General features: G+C 43.8%; 1 protein-coding gene across 2 annotated transcripts in view; it reads right to left on the reverse strand.

Moving 5' to 3' along the window:
• The window catches only part of NEGR1 (neuronal growth regulator 1), a 249,240-nt gene that overhangs the window by 179,122 nt on the left and 51,414 nt on the right, over positions 1–18,704 (reverse strand). For both annotated transcript variants that reach the window (XM_083157756.1, XM_083157755.1), the window contains exon 2: positions 14,439–14,564. In XM_083157756.1, the coding sequence (XP_083013882.1) occupies positions 14,439–14,564 (126 nt within the window). The remainder of the gene's footprint in view (positions 1–14,438; positions 14,565–18,704) is intronic.

The following is an 18,704-nucleotide window of genomic DNA, read 5'->3' on the forward strand; positions in this document are numbered from 1 at the left end:
ACAGTATACACCCAGCAATGTATACACCCAGCAATGTACAGTGTACACCCAGCAACATACAGTGTACACCCAGCAACATACAGTGTACACCCAGCAACATACAGTGTACACCCAGCAATGTATACACCCAGCAACGTACAGTGTACACCCAGCAATGTACAGTATACACCCAGCAATGTACAGTATACACCCAGCAACGTACAGTATACACCCAGCAATGTACAGTATACACCCAGCAATGTACAGTATACATCCAGCAATATACAGTGTACACCCAGCAATGTACAGTGTACACCCAGCAATGTATACACCCAGCAATGTACAGTGTACACCCAGCAATGTACAGTGTACACCCAGCAACATACAGTGTACACCCAGCAATGTATACACCCAGCAACGTACAGTGTACACCCAGCAATGTACAGTATACACCCAGCAATATACAGTGTACACCCAGCAATGTACAGTATACACCCAGCAATGTATACACCCAGCAATGTACAGTGTACACCCAGCAACATACAGTGTACACCCAGCAACATACAGTGTACACCCAGCAATGTATACACCCAGCAACGTACAGTGTACACCCAGCAACGTACAGTGTACACCCAGCAATGTACAGTATACACCCAGCAACGTACAGTGTACACCCAGCAACATACAGTGTACACCCAGCAATGTACAGTGTACACCCAGCAACGTACAGTATACACCCAGCAATGTACAGTGTACACCCAGCAACATACAGTGTACACCCAGCAATGTATACACCCAGCAACGTACAGTGTACACCCAGCAATGTACAGTATACACCCAGCAATGTACAGTATACACCCAGCAATGTACAGTATACACCCAGCAATGTACGTATACACACAGCAATGTACAGTATACACACAGCAATGTACAGTATACACCCAGCAATGTACAGTGTACACCCAGCAACGTACAGTGTACACCCAGCAATGTACAGTATACACCCAGCAATGTACAGTATACACCCAGCAACGTACAGTGTACACCCAGCAATGTACAGTATACACCAAACAATGTATACACCCAGCAACATACAGTGTACACCCAGCAATGTATACACCCAGCAACATACAGCATACACCCAGCAATGTACAGTATACACCCAGCAATGTATACACCCAGCAATGCACAGTATACACCCAGCAATGCACAGTATAGACCCAGCAATACACAGTATACACCCAGCAATGTATACACCCAGCACTGTACAGTGTACACCCAGCAATGTACAGTATACACCCAGCAATGTACAGTATACACCCAGCAACGTACAGTGTACACCCAGCAATGTACAGTGTACACCCAGCAACATACAGTTTTCACCCAGCAACATACAGTTTTCACCCAGCAACATACAGTGTACACCCAGCAACGTACAGTGTATACCCAGCAACATACAGTGTACACCCAGCAATGTACAGTATACACCCAGCAATGTACAGTATACACCCAGCAACGTACAGTATACACCCAGCAACGTACAGTATACACCCAGCAATGTACAGTGTACACCCAGCAACATACAGTGTACACCCAGCAATGTATACACCCAGCAACGTACAGTGTACACCCAGCAATGTACAGTATACACCCAGCAATGTACAGTATACACCCAGCAATGTACAGTATACACCCAGCAATGTACAGTATACATCCAGCAATATACAGTGTACACCCAGCAATGTATACACCCAGCAATGTACAGTGTACACCCAGCAATGTACAGTGTACACCCAGCAACATACAGTGTACACCCAGCAATGTATACACCCAGCAACGTACAGTGTACACCCAGCAATGTACAGTATACACCCAGCAATGTATACACCCAGCAATGTACAGTGTACACCCAGCAACATACAGTGTACACCCAGCAACATACAGTGTACACCCAGCAATGTATACACCCAGCAACATACAGTGTACACCCAGCAATGTATACACCCAGCAACGTACAGTGTACACCCAGCAACGTACAGTATACACCTAGCAATGTACAGTATACACCCAGCAACGTACAGTATACACCCAGCAACATACAGTGTACACCCAGCAATGTACAGTATACACCCAGCAATGTACAGTATACACCCAGCAACGTACAGTATACACCCAGCAACGTACAGTATACACCCAGCAATGTACAGTGTACACCCAGCAACATACAGTGTACACCCAGCAATGTATACACCCAGCAACGTACAGTGTACACCCAGCAATGTACAGTATACACCCAGCAATGTACAGTATACACCCAGCAATGTACAGTATACACCCAGCAATGTACAGTATACATCCAGCAATATACAGTGTACACCCAGCAATGTATACACCCAGCAATGTACAGTGTACACCCAGCAATGTACAGTGTACACCCAGCAACATACAGTGTACACCCAGCAATGTACAGTGTACACCCAGCAATGTACAGTGTACACCCAGCAACATACAGTGTACACCCAGCAATGTACAGTATACACCCAGCAATGTATACACCCAGCAATGTACAGTGTACACCCAGCAACATACAGTGTACACCCAGCAACATACAGTGTACACCCAGCAATGTATACACCCAGCAACGTACAGTGTACACCCAGCAACGTACAGTATACACCTAGCAATGTACAGTATACACCCAGCAACGTACAGTATACACCCAGCAACATACAGTGTACACCCAGCAATGTACAGTATACACCCAGCAATGTACAGTATACACCCAGCAACGTACAGTATACACCCAGCAACGTACAGTATACACCCAGCAACATACAGTGTACACCCAGCAATGTATACACCCAGCAACGTACAGTGTACACCCAGCAATGTACAGTATACACCCAGCAATGTACAGTATACACCCAGCAATGTACGTATACACACAGCAATGTACAGTATACACACAGCAATGTACAGTGTACACCCAGCAACGTACAGTGTACACCCAGCAATGTACAGTATACACCCAGCAATGTACAGTATACACCCAGCAACGTACAGTGTACACCCAGCAATGTACAGTATACACCAAACAATGTATACACCCAGCAACATACAGTGTACACCCAGCAATGTATACACCCAGCAACATACAGCATACACCCAGCAATGTTCAGTATACACCCAGCAATGTACAGTATACACCCAGCAATGTATACACCCAGCAATGCACAGTATACACCCAGCAATGTACAGTATACACCCAGCAATACACAGTATACACCCAGCAATGTATACACCCAGCACTGTACAGTGTACACCCAGCAATGTACAGTATACACCCAGCAACATAGTGTACACCCAGCAATGTACAGTATACACCCAGCAATGTACAGTGTACACCCAGCAACATACAGTGTACACCCAGCAATGTACAGTATACACCCAGTAATGTACAGTATACACCCAGCAATGTACAGTATACAACCAGTAATGTACAGTATACACCCAGCAACATACAGTGTACACCCAGCAATGTATACACCCAGCAACGTACAGTGTACACCCAGCAACGTACAGTATACACCTAGCAATGTACAGTATACACCCAGCAACGTACAGTATACACCCAGCAACATACAGTGTACACCCAGCAATGTACAGTATACACCCAGCAATGTACAGTATACACCCAGCAACGTACAGTATACACCCAGCAACGTACAGTATACACCCAGCAATGTACAGTGTACACCCAGCAACATACAGTGTACACCCAGCAATGTATACACCCAGCAACGTACAGTGTACACCCAGCAATGTACAGTATACACCCAGCAATGTACAGTATACACCCAGCAATGTACAGTATACACCCAGCAATGTACGTATACACACAGCAATGTACAGTATACACACAGCAATGTACAGTGTACACCCAGCAACGTACAGTGTACACCCAGCAATGTACAGTATACACCCAGCAATGTACAGTATACACCCAGCAACGTACAGTGTACACCCAGCAATGTACAGTATACACCAAACAATGTATACACCCAGCAACATACAGTGTACACCCAGCAATGTATACACCCAGCAACATACAGCATACACCCAGCAATGTTCAGTATACACCCAGCAATGTACAGTATACACCCAGCAATGCACAGTATACACCCAGCAATGCACAGTATAGACCCAGCAATACACAGTATACACCCAGCAATGTATACACCCAGCATTGTACAGTTTACACCCAGCAATGTACAGTATACACCCAGCAACATAGTGTACACCCAGCAATGTACAGTATACACCCAGCAATGTACAGTGTACACCCAGCAATGTACAGTATACACCCAGCAATGCACAGTATACACCCAGCAATGCACAGTATACAGTACACCCAGCAATGCACAGTATACACCCGGCACTGTATACACCCAGCAATGTACAGTATACACCCAGCAATGTATGCACCCAGCAATGTATTCACCCAGCAATATACAGTGTACACCCAGCAATGTACAGTATACACGCAGCAATGTATACACCCAGCAATATACAGTGTACACCCAGCAATATACAGTGTACACACATTAATGTACAGTATACATGCAGCAATGCACAGTATACACCCAGCAATGTATACACCCAGCAATGTACAGTATACACCCAGCAATGTACAGTATACACCCAGCAATGCACAGTATACAGTACACCCAGCAATGTACAGTATACACCCAGCACTGTATACACCCAGCAATGTACAGTATACACCCAGCAACATACAGTGTACACCCAGCAATGTACAGTATACACCCAGCAATGTACAGTATACACCCAGCAATGTACAGTATACAACCAGTAATGTACAGTATACACCCAGCAATGTACAGTATACACCCAACAATGTATACACCCAGCAATGCACAGAATACACCCAGCAATATGTACACCCAGCACTGTATACACCCAGCAATGTACAGTATACACCCAGCAATGTATACACCCAGCAATGCATAGTATACACCCAGAACTGTACAGTGTACACCCAGCAATGTATACACCCAGCACTGTACAGTGTACACTCAGCAATGTACACACCTAGCACTGTACAGTATACACCCAGTAATGCAGATGGAGGTTACAGATGCCGACAGTACAGTAATACGGAGATTACAGATGCAGACAGTACAGTAATACGGAGATTACAGATGCCGACAGTACAGTAATAAGGAGGTAACAAATGGTGACAGTACAATAATACAGAGATTACAGATGATGACAGTACAGTAATATGGAGGATACAGATGCTGACAGTACATAAATAGGGAGGTTACAGATGCTGACAGTACAGTAATATGGAGGTTACAAATGCTGACAGTACATAAATAGGGAGGTTACAGATGCTGACAGTACATAAATAGAGAGGTTACAGATGCTGACAGTACAGTAATAGGGAAGTTACAGATGCTGACAGTACAGTAATAGGGAAGTTACAGATGCTGACAGTACAGTAATATGGAGGTTACAGATGCTGACAGTACAGTAATAGGGAGGTTACAGATAGTGACAGTACAGTAATATGGAGGTTACAGCTGCTGACAGTACATAAATAGAGAGGTTACAGATGCTGACAGTACAGTAATAGGGAAGTTACAGATGCTGACAGTACAGTAATAGGGAGGTTACAGATGCTGACAGTACAGTAATATGGAGGTTACAGATGCTGACAGTACAGTAATACAGAGATTACAGATGATAACAGTACAGTAATATGGAGGTTACAGATGCTGACAGTAAATAAATAGGGAGGTAACAGATGCTGATAGTACAGTAATAGGGAGGTTACAGATGCTGACAGTACAGTAATTAGGGAGGTTACAGATGCTGACAGTACAGTAATATGGAGGTTACAGATGCTGACAGTACAGTAATAGGGAGGTTACAGATGCTGACAGTACAGTAATATGGAGGTTACAGATGCTGACAGTACATAAATAGGGAGATTACAGATGCTGACAGTACAGTAATAGGGAGGTTACAGATGCTGACAGTACAGTAATAGGGAGGTTACAGATGCTGACAGTACAGTAATAGGGAGGTTACAGATGCTGATAGTACATAAATAGGGAGGTAACAGATGCTGATAGTACAGTAATAGGGAGGTTACAGATGCTGATAGTACATAAATAGGGAGGTTACAGATGCTGATAGTACATAAATAGGGAGGTAACAGATGCTGATAGTACAGTAATAGGGAGGTTACAGATGCTGATAGTACATAAATAGGGAGGCTACAGATGCTGACAGTACAGTAACCCGTGTCACCAATCACAATTACATATAGTAGTATTTATCTCATACACATCTTCCTCTGATTAATTGAAATTTGGTACAATTTTGGGAAAGTCTGGGCCAATCTGAGAAATGTGATCTTGTTCCATCTTTCCGACATATCCCAGAACAATAGATTATATAACAAATAGGCGCAAACATTAATATCATACAAGGTTTTACTGGTGCAAACGCAGCTTAAGGGGGCCCATTGCGAAAAGCCATGCTGCAATGCAATGAGTTTTACATGCAGGGTAAATATTTGCTGCTTCTCCATGTAGCTTACATGTACTGACAGATACATTATCCCACTGCGGGGTAGCACTGAGCTACAGTGTATCATTGTTCATTTATTATACTACACAGACAGATTCTAACCCCAAACTCAGCAAACCCTCAGCACTATGGCACAAACGTTACATACTGACGGCTCTGGTCTACAACCCACAATCCTCATTATAGAGCGAATGCTCTGTGGAGGGATGGACTGTGCACTTTGGGAAGTCTCCCGTCCCCAGATTTTTACACCACCTCTGAGATTACCGTAATTGCTGCTTATGTGTTATTTTCAATTAACTTTGGCTGAGTCTGGGCACAATTTTATAGAGAAGCAGATTAATAGGTCATAAAGCAATGTAACAATAAAGTAACAAGGTTACACTGTGATTCTGGCAGTAATGCCAGCACTGATCTGTTTTATGATCGCGAGTCCAACACACGAGGGGTCACAGGAACGTAATTTTTTAGGGAGAGGAAAGTTTGCAACTAATGAAGTCATTCTTCAAGGTGACCGCAGGAAATACATTGCATATACTGTATGTGTGCGATAATCCGGCCGTTGGCTGAGCTGCAGGCACAGCAGGGGTTAAGTTAGTGAAAAGCTTTGAGGCCCATACACACATACACACTTGCCCAAGGGCGTAACTACCATAGGGGCAAGGGGTGCAGCTGCTATGGAGCCCAGAGCTGAGAGGGGCCCATCTTTGCTGTCTAAGTATATGTTTTACATACATTTATCACAATCAGTTGCTAAATAGGGGGCCCTTACAAACTTTTGCTATGGGGCCCACGATTATCTAGGTACGCCTCTGCACTTGCCGATGCCTGCCCTGAGGTGAGGGACAGCCATACTTCCGCTGCAGCATGGCCCGGCCTCGCTAACAATTACCTCCCTCGTCTGGACATGCTGGAGGGGGGAAGTGGTTGTTAACAATGCACGGGCGCAGGGCAGCCGAGAGGAATACTGGGCCCCGGTATCATTTTGGGAACGTGACCTAAGTGTGGGAGGTGTGGCCACCTTCTGCACTTAGGCCACGCCCAAAAATGTTTAGAGGGGGTGAAAGAAAACTCTAAAAACTTTGAACTCAGCAGCAGCAGCTGCCTGGGAGGGATGTCGGGGGAAGGAAGGGGTTGGACCAGGGCCCCTGCCGTGCCCCTCCAGCAAGCCCGTCCCAGGTAATTAGTACCCCCCCCCTCTCGGCTGCCCTGCACGGGCGTGCGCAATGGTAACGACATGGAGCGCACACTAGGCAATATTGTCCACAATATTTAGAAAGCCTTTTCTGAGCAATATTCTGACCAATATCGTCTAGTGTGTATGGGCCTTTGGGGAAAGCCTGGCAGCCTTATCAGTAAGTGGGGGAAGTTTTATGACTGAGCATAACCACATAGGGATGGCCATCAACCATCGATTATTAGAAATCATCGACGGTTTATTGTTGATGTCAAATAGTTTTGCCATGGATGGGTGAGAACCATATGGTTTTCCACCATCGATGTCAAGCTTAAACAAATAGTTTTGTTTTTGCTTTTTCCCCAGGGGGCCGGGACACTGAGCATAGATCCGCCCCTGTGTTTTGATTGGCCCACAGGCCAATCAATCAAAGAAAATGGATGACCATCGATGTGTAAAAACATCGATGGTCATCCATTGAATAGTAATAAACCATTGGGCAGATGCACTTTGCCATCGATGGCAACCATCGATAGCAAAGGCAACGATGGCCATTCCTAGAATCACATGCCTTAGGCTTGCTTGAGTAAAAGGACAGGAAGTGAGGGGGGTTTTCCTTTTAAGAACAGGAAGTGAAGAGAGTTTGGAGAGAACAAAGGAAGGGACCGAACAGTCAAGAGACGGATGAAGACAGGCTAGTTTCCAGTGATGGAGCCCAAGTTGGGGCTATGGAGGACAGGCTGAATGATAACCCACAACCACTAGCCTTCTGGAGAGGACAGCATCGTGTGGGAGCAGTCGGCGAGGTCACAGTGTAAAGGCAACAGACGCAGTGGCGCGGGGGATCCCCACCTTCAGGGGTACCCTAAAGCTGGCCATACATCAGAAAGATCGATCTTAAGATCGATTGCGCTCATGATTGTGTACAATTTCCCTTGAAATCCCCGGCAGTCCTTGGTGGTTTTTGGACACACAATCTACACACAATCGATCATACAATCAATCATACAATCCATCTACTGCATGAATGTGTACACAAGATGTGCACACAATCTGCATACAATCCATCTTACAATCAGTCATACAATCCATCTGCTGATTGATTGTATGATTATGTACATAAGATGTGCACACAATCTGCATACAATCCATCTTACAATCAGTTGAGATTGTATGATTGGGTACAATATCTTTCTGATGTATGGCCACCTTAAGAGCAGGACGAGAGGTGTGAGTCTAGGGAAGCAGGACGGCATGGGGTAGTGGAAAGGACCATGGGGCGTTACAGGCCCCCGTGTTAGAAGAGTCCACAGGTGATCCCAGTGAGCAGACTGTAGAGAATCCCCAGTGGATAGCGGGGAGCAGATACATCAATAATATAATCTCAGCGTGCAGCTAGCGCATTGCTGATTCCTAGAAACCGCGAGGGTCGGTGATGTAATACTGGCAACTGCCCCGCCGCTGCTTATGCTGTTGTTGCCATAGAAGTACGTGGAAAGAAATGCTGCACTGCTGTAACCTGAAGTAACTGATGTGAAGATTGTGCTGGAGAGGAGAATAAGGATTGGGATGTAATTACCGGGACAACCCAGGGGGAACTGGTAAATAAACTGAGTGCTACTTATGAGGAGTGGTCTGGTGTTAGGAACTTTATCACAAACTTTACCACATTAAGCTTAAGCTTATGCTTTTATATATACTGTATATATCTTTATAAAACTGTTACATTCCCTTTTCCCCCAGGGTATCACATGTGTCCAGAGATCTGACAGGGTGTCCGCTCAAACAGACCATGATAAACTGCGGGGCGGGAGAGGCGTTCACAAGGTGCTGGACACAAGACTGGGCAATAATAGGTAGGAGGGTCCTGCTCGTGGGTGATGGTATGACAGTGTCTAGTTCGATACAAAATGGTCAACATGCACAAAAGATTGACACACGGACATAAAAATTGTCGACGCACGAAAATGCTGACATGTTTTTTTGCGTACATTTTTAGATTTGAGCACATAGACCCCAAATTAGTGCATAGTGTTCCTTCGTTCCGCCACAGCCATGCAAGGCACAATTAGCCATTCCCAATCAGAGTCCACATAGATGGTAAGGTATAAAAAGGAAAGAAATAAAAACTTATGTCAATCATTTCTTGTGTCGATCATTTGACCATGTCGATCATATACATGTTGACCTATTGACTTTCCACCTATTGACCGGTTACCCTGCAGGCAGGTTTATACTCTATAGGGAAATAGGCTAAAGGCCCCCATACACTATGCGACTTTGGCCCGAATCTCCCCGATTCCGGTGCATTGGGCAGAGGAGTCGGGGAAATCGGCCTAAATCGCATGTAAAGGACATCTGATCCGGTGAGTGGTCCTGTGTGCATCGGACTGGAGGTCGGACGTTCTGCACTGACCACCGACTCGTCCGTCATCCCGGCAGCAGGGAACGGGATCACATGTGATAGTCACATACAGAAGGACCGCATGCGTCCCTGCCACCCGGGGATCAAGGGGGATCGGATGTGATCCCCCCCCTCTGAGAATTTGCACAGGGGGCCTTAAGGTAAGGGTGACCTGTTGCATACTGGTATCGCCAAATAGCAGAGTTTCTTGGTTATATGAGTTATTTGGAATCCTCAAACCCACTAGAGGATATGAATGGGGGATATCTATGTAAACTGTCATTGATCTAGGTAACTACATAGAACAGTATTTGCTGTCATTGGATAAACTGTACTAGAAAATAACAGAAGTCAATTAACTGTTCCCTACAGCCGAAACCATTCCAACCGGTTCAAAGAACTCCGACTTTTATGGTTATTGAGATTTGATGTATTTTGTAACTGCTAAACTGTTACTGGAATTTAAAGTTCACAGTTGGTGTTGGCTACAAAGTGTCACCTTCACTGCCGGCGTGAGACGAAATCACTATATTTTATGGATTGGGTTTTTTTGCATTGTTTTTTTATTCAACCAGTTAGCATCGCTGTGTTCAAGTACAAAGTTCAAATGCACCGTTCACACGGGGACATGTTATAAATACCACGCAAGGTAGCCGGGAAAGATTAAACCGGCTCAAAAGTACTTCAACAGTGCGGATTCCAGCATCAGAAGGGTGCACCATGGGGGGGGGGGGGGGGATCACCATGGGGGGGGGGGGAGATCTCGCTGGGCTGATTTCTCCTTTAGAGGAAGATTTTTCAAACCGTATAAATAGGACAGGAGGAAATGTTGGATAAATAGGGCAGGAGGAAATGTTGGATAAAGAAGACAGGTGGAAATGTTGGATAAATAGGGCGGGTGGAAATGTTGGATAAATAAGACAGGTGGAAATGTTGGATAAATAGGGCAGGTGGAAATGTTGGATAAATAAGACAGGTGGAAATGTTGGATAAATAGGGCAGGTGGAAATGTTGGATAAATAGGACAGGTGGAAATGTTGGATAAATAGGGCTGATGGAAATGTTGGATAAATAGGGCAGGTGGAAATGTTGGATAAATAGGGCAGGTGGAAATGTTGGATAAATAGGACAGGTGGAAATGTTGGATAAATAGGGCGGATGGAAATGTTGGATAAATAGGGCAGGTGGAAATGTTGGATAAATAAGACAGGTGCAAATGTTGGATAAATAGGGCAGGAGGAAATGTTGGATAAATAAGACAGGTGGAAATGTTGGATAAATAGGGCAGGTGGAAATGTTGGATAAATAAGACAGGTGCAAATGTTGGATAAATAGGGCAGGAGGAAATGTTGGATAAATAAGACAGGTGGAAATGTTGGATAAATAGGGCAGGAGGAAATGTTGGATAAATAGGGCAGAAGGAAATGTTGGATAAATAAGACAGGTGGAAATGTTGGATAAATAGGGCGGGTGGAAATGTTGGATAAATAGGGCAGGAGGAAATGTTGGATAAATAAGACAGGAGGAAATGTTGGATAAATAGGGCAGGAGGAAATGTTGGATAAATAAGACAGGTGGAAATGTTGGATAAATAGGGCAGGAGGAAATGTTGGATAAATAGGGCAGGAGGAAATGTTGGATAAATAGGGCGGGTGGAAATGTTGGATAAATAGGGCAGGTGGAAATGTTGGATAAATAAGACAGGTGGAAATGTTGGATAAATAGGGCAGGTGGAAATGTTGGATAAATAAGACAGGTGGAAATGTTGGATAAATAGGGCAGGTGGAAATGTTGGATAAATAAGACAGGTGGAAATGTTGGATAAATAGGGCAGGAGGAAATGTTGGATAAATAAGACAGGTGGAAATGTTGGATAAATAGGGCAGGAGGAAATGTTGGATAAATAGGGCAGGAGGAAATGTTGGATAAATAAGACAGGTGGAAATGTTGGATAAATAGGGCGGGTGGAAATGTTGGATAAATAGGGCAGGTGGAAATGTTGGATAAATAAGACAGGTGGAAATGTTGGATAAATAGGGCAGGTGGAAATGTTGGATAAATAAGACAGGTGGAAATGTTGGATAAATAGGGCAGGTGGAAATGTTGGATAAATAAGACAGGTGGAAATGTTGGATAAATAGGGCAGGTGGAAATGTTGGATAAATAAGACAGGTGGAAATGTTGGAAAAATAGGGCAGGTGGAAATGTTGGATACATAGTGTGGGTGGAAATGTTGGATAAATAGGGCAGGTGGAAATGTTGGATAAATAGGACAGGTGGAAATGTTGGATAAATAGGGCAGGAGGAAATGTTGGATAAATAAGACAGGAGGAAATGTTGGATAAATAGGGCAGGAGGAAATGTTGGATAAATTAGACAGGTGGAAATGTTGGATAAATAGGGCAGGTGGAAATGTTGGATAAATAGGACAGGTGGAAATGTTGGATAAATAGGGCGGATGGAAATGTTGGATAAATAAGACAGGTGGAAATGTTGGATAAATAAATTGGGTAGTAGAAATGTTGGATAAATAAATTGAGCGGTGGAAATGTTGGATAAATAGGGCGGGTTGAAATGTTGGATAGATAAGACAGGTGGAAATGTTGGATAAATAGGGCGGGTGGACATGTTGGATAAAAAGGGCGGGTGGACATGTTGGATAAATAGGGCGGGTGGAAATGTCGGATAAATAGGGCGGGTGGAAATGTCGGATAAAAAGGGCGGGTGGAAATGTCGGATAAATAGGGCGGGTGGAAATGTCGGATAAATAGGACAGGAGGAAATGTTGGATACATAGGGTGGGTGGAAATGTTGGATAAATAGGGCGGGTAGAAATGTTGGATAAATAGGGCAGGTGGAAATGTCGGATAAATAGGGTGGGTGGAAATGTTGGATAAATAGGGAGGGTAGAAATGTTGGATAAATAGGGCAGGTGGAAATGTTGGATAAATAGGGCAGGAGGAAATGTTGGATAAATAGTGTGGGTGGAAATGTTGGATAAATAGGGCAGGTGGAAATGTTGGATAAATAGGACAGGTGGAAATGTTGGATAAATAGGGCAGGAGGAAATGTTGGATAAATAAGACAGGAGGAAATGTTGGATAAATAGGGCAGGAGGAAATGTTGGATAAATTAGACAGGTGGAAATGTTGGATAAATAGGGCAGGTGGAAATGTTGGATAAATAGGACAGGTGGAAATGTTGGATAAATAGGGCGGATGGAAATGTTGGATAAATAAGACAGGTGGAAATGTTGGATAAATAAATTGGGTAGTAGAAATGTTGGATAAATAAATTGAGCGGTGGAAATGTTGGATAAATAGGGCGGGTTGAAATGTTGGATAGATAAGACAGGTGGAAATGTTGGATAAATAGGGCGGGTGGACATGTTGGATAAAAAGGGCGGGTGGACATGTTGGATAAATAGGGCGGGTGGAAATGTCGGATAAATAGGGCGGGTGGAAATGTCGGATAAAAAGGGCGGGTGGAAATGTCGGATAAATAGGGCGGGTGGAAATGTCGGATAAATAGGACAGGAGGAAATGTTGGATACATAGGGTGGGTGGAAATGTTGGATAAATAGGGCGGGTAGAAATGTTGGATAAATAGGGCAGGTGGAAATGTCGGATAAATAGGGTGGGTGGAAATGTTGGATAAATAGGGCGGGTAGAAATGTTGGATAAATAGGGCAGGTGGAAATGTCGGATAAATAGGGTGGGTGGAAATGTTGGATAAATAGGGAGGGTAGAAATGTTGGATAAATAGGGCAGGTGGAAATGTCGGATAAATAGGGCAGGTGGAAATGTCGGATAAATAGGGTGGGTGGAAATGTTGGATAAATAGGGAGGGTAGAAATGTTGGATAAAAAGGGCGGGTGGAAATGTCGGATAAATAGGGCGGGTAGAAATGTTGGATAAATAGGGCGGGTGGAAATGTTGGATAAATAGGGTGGGTGGAAATGTCGGATAAATAGGGCGGGTGGAAATGTCGGATAAATAGGGCGGGTAGAAATGTCGGATAAATAGGGCGGGTAGAAATGTTGGATAAATAGGGCGGGTGGAAATGTTGGATAAATAGGGCAGGTGGAAATTTTCCCTACCAAGCAGATTCTAGCTGCCATTATATAGAATATACTAGACAAATGATAGCGTCTAATTGGTTGTTTTAGGCAAAACCTCTTCTGATACACTCTTTAGAGTTTGATAAATCTCACCCATACTTAACTTAAGAACTACAGGAAACACAGCGTACACCTACCTGACGGCGAGATGTGTCTCCATGATATCAATGGCTCTGGTTTTCCGGTGGCCAAACACGTAAGTGACACATTTGTTCCTTCATTGACGACAATGTTGGAGGAGATGTCAAAGATCTTCGGAGAAACTGAAATATCATAAAATGATTAGTAAGCGTACATATTTGCCTGACAAAAATGTGCGTGTGTGTATGAGTGTGCATGTGTGTGCGTTTATTATAAACTAATGTTCATCAGTGCTGAAATACAGACCACACTGTGCTTGAAGCACCACACCTTATACAGGGAAGAGGTTTTGGGGTGTCGGGTGCTAGAATGGGCACTGAAGAACTGGAGGGTTGGAACCCAGGTCAGTGAATCAGTGTATTACCTGAGGGGAGATGTTTCAAGCCATGGTGTAAGATACGGCCCAAAGCAACCTTTCAGGTCCCAAATGTAATTTCAGTGAAGATAAAATAGAAGGTCAACTCCTAACTGTCATTTTTCAAACATAAATGATTGGCTGGTGCGTTATCACTTTCCACTTTTTCTCTTTACCAGACCTAATGAATCTTCCCCAAGGTTGTATATTGCCATAAGAGGATAGTTGTGAACACACCATTGACAGCTAGAATTGATGTGACAACCATTATATGTAAGTGTGCGACCTCTGACTCCACCCGCTACCAGTATCAGTGATGTCACTTCCTGAGAGCTCCATTGTCACCAAACACCTCTGTTATCTCTAGTGCTTACTCATCACACCTCACTGCTGATTATCACGCAATATAAACATCCCAGAGGTGCACAGGCCACACACAGAAAGGATGTCCCACAACATTAATGATGAAAAGAAAATGCTAATATAATAAACCATGTACTGATAAGGGGAATAGAGGAGAGGAGAGAGAGGTGGATAAAGAAGAGGGAGGAAAGTAAGAAAAAAAAAGAGGTGTGCTGAAGAAAAAAAATGGAGAAAAGAGGGAGATAGAAATTGAGAGCACTCTAACCAGTATAGTAAATGGGAATTACAGCGAAGTGCCATAATCACAGTGATCCCGGCAGGTGCTGCAGGGCACAGGTCTGGAGAACTATGATTAAGACACATTTCTAAAGTGCTATTTATTGGAATGCCCCATCCCTCTCTCTATAGTAACTCTCAAAACAGCCATCACCTCCTCTGGCATCCACAATATCTGCCTTCTCTGAAGCAGCGGCCATTTTGGGAGAGACATTTTCAATAAGGGCAAGAATTTCTCAGCTGCGGTTCAGGTCATACTTGCCTACCTGACCCCCTCCCATGTGGGAGAAAATGCTCTGCTCCTGGACTTCCCTGGTAATGTATGATTGCCATCACCTGTGGTGAAACACCTTTACCTAGCTCCCCACAGGTGATGGCAATCATACATTACCAGGGAAGTCCAGGAACAGAGCATTTTCTCCCGCATGGAGAGGGTCAGGTAGGCAAGTATGGTTCAGGTAGAGTTAGCAATAGTGCCTGTAAGCCAGCCAGCTTCTCCGAGCCATGTGCTCAGTGTCAGACTGGGGCATGAAGGGCCCTGCAGGGAAATACAGTGGTAGGGCTTCATGCTTAGGGGTGTGGCCAGCCTCCAGAGGGGGTGTGGCTATTTACCACAGAGGCTAGGCTGACCATCAGAGAGTGCATTGTGATAAATATATATCTATATATATATATATATATATATATATATATATATATATATATCTCTCTATAGTAAATACTGCTGGTACATGCACAGTCATTTACAAGACCAATGACTGTAATGCACTGTAGAGAATGTAACATGTTTAATGTATAATACAAGCGCCCAGTCTAGAACTTTATCCCTAGTGAAGGGGGCGGGCCCTCAGACAGCGGAGCCCACCAGGGGAATTCCCTGTTTCCCGGTGGACCAGTCTGGTTCTCTGTATGTGATCCAACCTGGAATAGCCCAGGAGAACATTACCGTGGGGATGACTATTAGCAGCAGTTATACCAGCTAAATGTAATATGCCCAAAGCCATCCTCTCCAAGGAAAGACTAAGGAACAGTATTTAGACTAAAGGAAATAATATTATTTTATAGCTGCAAACTAATACATTGCGGAGGTATAAAGCAGATAAATGTGAGCAGACATTAAATCAAGAAATACAATAGTAATGACATCTTAACTATAAACCAGCGCAGATCTTAAAGAATTGTTTCATTTATACTTGTGGGAGTTATCAATGGTTGTTATAATTTTGTATAATAACAGTTCCCAACAGAATCAAAATGCGCTTTTTTCTGCCAAAAACAACTTTTGCTGCTAAGCTCAAACCTCTCATAGAGAAATAGTGGCATATTTATTAATTAACGGGTTTCGGAGCAGAAGATCATCATTATGTACAGGCAAGGGAGGGGAACGGGCCGGAGCAGGAGTACGTCCAGCGTTTAATAAACGTTGGGTGTTCCTCCGGGTATGCGGGCGGGATGAAGCCTGCTGGGGGCATGTGGCTGACATCACATGACGACCAATATTGGGTTATCTAAGGAAACATCTATGGAAAATCTTCTTTCTTTTCAGAAATAAACTCCATCTTCAGTGCTCTCACCCATCTGTTCACTGCTACACAGCACACATGCGGGAAGCAGAACCTGAGTGACGGAGTAATAATTAGTGGATCGCTTCTTATGTGACAATAGTATAGGAGCATTGATGGTTTTACTAGGATCCCGGTGCTTAGGTGAGACCCATGATGTCCGGTACCCTGTAAACATGGGATTATAAATAGGGTCCACACACCCAAATTTGTGCTGGATTGTGAAATTACAATATTTGCTCATCTATTTTCTTTTCAGAAACTTGTACAGCTTTTTCCTTCACTAAACGCAGCCACTACTTAGGGATTGACAAGATAGTCCCCTACCGAAAACCACTGTAACCATTGACTGTTACAAGTATATATTTTAACCCTTTACGAACCCTTGATGATATTACTGAATGGCTGAATGGGATGGATGATAACACATTTTATCATACTGTATATGAGTAAAAGACATATTTTAGTACTGATTATTAGTTGAGAGCGCCCCAGCACAAGAGTCCTTCCTTCACGCTGTGTTCTGACAATGAATCACTAATTAGGGAACTCGCAAATGAAGGTATTATCGAATGACTGCCTATGTGCTGTGTTCGCACTGCGCATTCCTGAGCAAAATTACCAACTAAAATGCGAACAGTTTGTAATTGCAACGCAGCTGCAGTGTAAGTGACAGGAAGCTGGTTTTGGGGGTGGAAATATGGTGTTTTGTGGGTGTGTCTGCATAAACGCAGGCGTGGCCAGACTTCCAGCCTATCTAAGTGACAGATTAGTGGCAGCCTCCGATCTACCCCCATTTGCACAGACGGCAGAAACTCCTCCATGTTCCAAGGTTTGCGTTTGGATCGGTGACTGCACAGCGATCTGCGTTACATTCGCAAAATTGCCCAGGGCATTTTCTCTTTCTGTGTGGGCGGCGGCTTATTGCTCACAGTGAACTCCAATAAACAATCCCACCCGAATTAGCCCCAATATAGCCTCTTTCACTCTTGGGAGCACCATTAATGTATGTGATTACTCGAAGTGTAAGGGCCAACCATATTATTGGTGGTAATATAATATTATATAATATATTATATATATATATATTTAAAAAAATAAAAATAAAACAACATCATTTAAGCCTCTTTGTCAGTTTATCTCATACTGTATAATATATTTGTATAATGTGTTAAAACATATTTCATAAATATCTCAAATGTGCGAATGATGTTATTTTTATTTTTTCCATAACACCGCCTGGTACAAATATAGGAAAGTGAAGAATCACTTCATTGCACATTTCCTATGACGTATCTCACGCTTACTGCAAGCTGTGTGTTATCTGATTACAAGCAGCAAACACAGGGAGAAGTTTACTAAAACGGGAATTATGTTTCCCATGGGATGTTGCTTTGGGCAACCAATCAGAATCTACTTACTTATATATTTAGCACCTTCTAGAAGATAATAGACATATTAGTTCCCCTGGCCGAAGCATTATACTCCCTGACCAATCAGGGACCCTGGGGGAGTGGGGACCGCCCAATAATCCTCCGGGATTAACCCTGCCCAGGCTGAAGCTCGGGGCTGTCCACAGTGCCCCAGGAGGTGACCTTTGTGTAAAAATAAGAAGAATTAACTATAGGGCTCTGCTGTGGAACTATGAGTTCCAGCAAGCCTGGCCTGCATACTGTGACTTGGAGGACCACAGGTCCCAGTATGGG

The sequence above is a fragment of the Crinia signifera genome, chromosome 8, assembly GCF_055691185.1.
Source record: "Crinia signifera chromosome 8, ASM5569118v1, whole genome shotgun sequence".
Classification (NCBI taxonomy): Eukaryota; Metazoa; Chordata; class Amphibia; order Anura; family Myobatrachidae; genus Crinia; species Crinia signifera.